The 4183-nt window shown below is 41.5% G+C and overlaps 1 protein-coding gene across 2 annotated transcripts in view; it reads left to right on the top strand.

The window, feature by feature from the left end:
- The window catches only part of TOPBP1 (DNA topoisomerase II binding protein 1), an 81073-nt gene extending 76890 nt beyond the window's left edge, over positions 1 to 4183 (top strand). For both annotated transcript variants that reach the window (XM_006169279.3, XM_006169278.3), the window contains one exon: positions 3266 to 4183. In XM_006169279.3, coding sequence (XP_006169341.1) covers positions 3266 to 3409 — 144 coding nt within the window. In that variant the 3' untranslated portion in view covers positions 3410 to 4183. The remainder of the gene's footprint in view (positions 1 to 3265) is intronic.

Here is a 4183-nt window from a genome sequence, read left to right as displayed (position 1 = left end):
TGACGTTTATTCTCTTTTCTGATTGCATTGGTTAGGACTTCCAGCACTGTATTGAAAAGGAGTGGAGAGAGTAGGCAGCCTTGCCTTGTACCAGTTTTTATTGAAAATGCTTTCAGCTTTGTATGAATTTTTCCCTAAGAATGTCCAATTGCATCACCATTGTTCAATTTTGTAGCTTTGTCCAAATTTAGGTGTTTGGCGCAGACAGCAGCTTATCCAGCAGCAGTGCTAGAAGCCACATAGTTGACTGCTGGTTCAGATCCCCAGGTTGGCCTGGCAATACGTCAGGTGCATGTGTGCACACTCAGAATTCTGAAAGGCTGGAGCGCTGAGAAAAGGGATCATGGCGTGACAAGACCCCGTCAGTGCTTTTCTCTAGCTCAAGTGTGTGCACACGCTTTCATAAATAAACTTTAAAAAATCAGGGCTGGGTGGCTCTGTGGCCAGATCCCATATAACCTACCTCTTAGTTTGAGTTCTGGGCCTAACAGCAGGGGATTGTGCATGGGGAGTGCTTTCTTTTCTCCCTTAGTTCAGTCTCTGGTCATCTCATTATGCTTTCTTACAAAAAAAGGGGGGGGGATTTAGTTGGGGTTTTTATGTGAGTCTTATTTCTGGGTTCTCAGTTATTATATATATATATTTTTTTTTTTCTTACCTTTTTATATAAACTTTAAAATAAGTTTATTTTATGTCAATTAAAAAATCATTGGAATTTTGGTAGGAATTGCATTAAACTTACAGATCATTTAAATCGATAGCTTCACTATGCTGAGTCTTCCAACCATGAACTTAGCATACCTGTTAGTTTAGGTCTTTGATTTTTCATGGGCATTGTGTAATTTTCAGCATGCAGATCCTTTTTTTTTTTACTTTTGGTATAGGACTCATGTGCTTGCCTGGAAGAGAGTGAAAGTGAGAAACGCCCCCTTCCCCACCCCCAAATGCCTCTTCATCCCTCTTTTCCACTCTCCTCTTAGCATTTTTGGGTACACAAACACGTGCATGCACCTGGCGTGATTTTTAGGCCACTGGGGACTGGGCTTGAACCACACAGTAGTGTGGGTTCCAGCCACCTTAACTTGGCACTACCTGTGCATATAGGATTTAGGGGTCAAGCAAAGATTTGGGTAGAGTTCATACTCTGGGCCTGGGGCTCCATACTCCCTCTCCTTTCTGGGACTTCCTACCTCATTTTTCTAGTGGTTATAGTTGCCATCCTTTCTAATTCTTCAAACCATTAAGACTGTAGGCTTTTTTCTCTTAAAGTTCTAGCTAGCCCACATGACTACACAGACTGAAGCCTCTCCCCAAACTAAAAGCCATTAAAAGAGTAGGGGGGTTCTACCCTGTACCACTTTTTCCAAATGTCAGTTTTCCTTTAGTTTTTGCTTGATTTGTATATACTCTGGTCAGAATTTATAGTTCTCTGTGGAAGGATTGAATCAAAATGTACTAACAGGGACCAGCTGGTGGCGAGGTGGTTAAGGCACTGGTCACTCCCACGTAGCCGACCATGGTTTGAGTCCTGGACCTAGTGGCTTGCTTTCTCACTTTCCCTCTCTCTGTCTCTCTGTGTCTCTCTCTAGTTGAATGAAAGTAAGTAAATGAATAAATAAGCTTTGGGGAAGAAAAAGACTCTGTCTTCCCATCTTTAAAAAAAAGGCACTAACATGCATTTTGTGATAATTTTCAGGTTTACTCTGCTATATTGCCACAAAATTAAGTTGTTTACATTTATAATAAGAGGAGAGGATCAGCAGGTGGTGTGGTGTTTAAGGCACTGAATCCCACATGGCTGACTGAGCATCTGGAGTCTTGGATCCAGCAGCTCAAGAAAACACACTGGGGGTGTGTGCGTGCATGCCCAAAATCCCAAGGAAAATGGAGAAGGGATTGTAGCATGGCCATTCCCTCTGGGTGGTGCTTCATCACTTTTCTTCTGTCTTTCTCTGTCTCTCTCTGTTTTGAGTATACATACCCTTTGGGGCAGGGAGATCCTTCTCTTCTATATTGGAAAATAGAAAGAACCCAAGTGTTTTGGAGTTAGGAAGATAGTAGTATGGGTTTTGGTTTTACCATCTTCAAGTCATGTGATAATTGGTTATTTAACTTTTAAAATTTTATCTATAAAATGGGGATTGAAAATATCACTCTCAGACCAGCAGGTGGCGTGGTGGTTAAGGTGGTGGATCCCATGTGTCCAACTCCACGGTTCCAGTCCTGGACCTAAGAGGAGAATGAAGGAAAAGGGATTGTGATGTGGCCATTTCCCCTGGGGGCTAATTCTCACCTTCCCTCTCTATTTCTCTGCCAAATAAATGCACCCTATGGCAAAAAAAAAACAAAAAAAAAACAAAAAAAAAAACAAACTCATGTTTATTGTAAACATTAAAGTTTTAAAATTTCATAAAAAAATTAAGCAGGGACCAGCCTGTTGGGTGATGGTTAAGAAGACTGGATCCCACATAGTTGACTGAGTACTCCGCAGCTGGAGAAATACACTGGGCACATGTGCATGTATGACCAAAAATCCCAAAAGGAGGGAGAAAGGTGGAGGTGATTCCCCGTGAGAGAGTGATCTCTGACTTTCTCTGTCTCTCTCTCTCTCTCCAGCAAGCACACATGCCCTCTGGCAAATTTTAAAAAATAAAAATAACTTATGCATGATGTCTCACATTTAAATACCATATTTTTCTGATAAAACAGGAGCGTTTGTCCCACAGAACAAAAGTCTGCTCGCTAAATGTGACAATTACTAATTAGCATACTTTGAAAGACAAGTTTTCTTTGCATAAACCTAGGAATGACCTTAATTTTTCTTTAATTTTTTTTTGTGATTAAAAAAGCAGAATAGCATGTCCAGAGAGGGCAAGGAAACTCCATGAAGAAAAGAGAAAAGGAAGGGAGGATAAAAGGCAGAATAAAGCCGTCTACTACCTAATCACTTCAGTTTGAAATCTTTTTTTTTTTTTTTGGGGGGTTTTTCTCTACAGGGCGCATGCACTCGCCAGACAGAGAGACGGGAAGCGAGAAATCATCCCCTGGGGGGATGGTCACGCCGCAGTCCCTTCTCCTCCATTCTCCTCTCGGGATCTTGGGCACCCACGCACACGCGCCCGGCGTGAGTTTTAAGCCACGGGGTCCGGGACGCGAACTGCGGTAGACTACATGGGAGTCCAGCAACATAGCCATTACGCTAACTGCTGGTCCCCTTCAGTTTGAAATCATAAAAACAAAAATGTTCATTTTGTTCCTCTCACAGGAATCCCCTCCTTGTGTAGAAAATTACTGTCTACCAGAAGCTGTTCCATTTCTTCAGAATAATAAGGAACTTGGTCCTGGATTATCACAAAAGAGAAAAGCTCCCTCAGACAAGAACACCATCAAACGACCTCGAGTGCAGTAACCCTGTCTGCTCGGGAACATTCAGTGCTTTGAAAGCAACAACTCAGGCGTCCCCGTGAGAGACGTGCAGAAACGTAAAGACAGCTAGCTCTCCGAAGAAGCTCGCTTCCGAGTATGACGACGACTCCACTGGAAGTTTTTAAACACCGGAAATTTTAATCACTGAAATAGTAATGCTTCCTGAATCAGAAGGTACCTGAGGTAAAGACAAATCATACCCTCAGCCAGCTGCTGCTTTCACCATGCTGTCGTGCTTAAGGGGCATTTTGTTTATTTTTCTCGTAAACATCTGAGGCTCAGTGGAAGTTTTAGCAAGGTGATAGATTTTGCTTTGAATATCTGCCTTAATTTGTACCAGGAATCGATGGTTGGGATTTATTTGTGTTTTCCTGATTTTTATCTCATCATCATTTTAACCTCTTTTTTATCAGGAGCCTGAGCACAGGTTTATGAGGAAGCTGGGGCTTTAAACGTAAATATGTATGTGTATATATGTATATGTATGTTTGTACAAATCTCCATGATGTTTGCCAGGTTTGGGTGCCAAGACTTGGAAAATGTGAAAATAAAGAATAAAAGTAGTGAGTCAAATTAGTATTAATATGTATTCAGATTAATTTTAAAAAGAAAAAAATGCTCTGGAATCCATTCTCTTGTTGAATCAATAAAAAGACTCATAAAACTTAGCTTAAAAAGCAAATTGTAGAGGCGTGGTGGTTAAGGGTGCTGAACTCTCACATGACTGACCATGGTTCGAGGCCTGGACCTGATGACT

The sequence above is a fragment of the Tupaia chinensis genome, unplaced genomic scaffold, assembly GCF_000334495.1.
Source record: "Tupaia chinensis unplaced genomic scaffold, TupChi_1.0 Scaffold146961_1, whole genome shotgun sequence".
NCBI lineage: Eukaryota > Metazoa > Chordata > Mammalia > Scandentia > Tupaiidae > Tupaia > Tupaia belangeri.
Note: the sequence above shows the minus strand (reverse complement) of the source record. Positions and strands in the feature narration are given on the sequence as shown.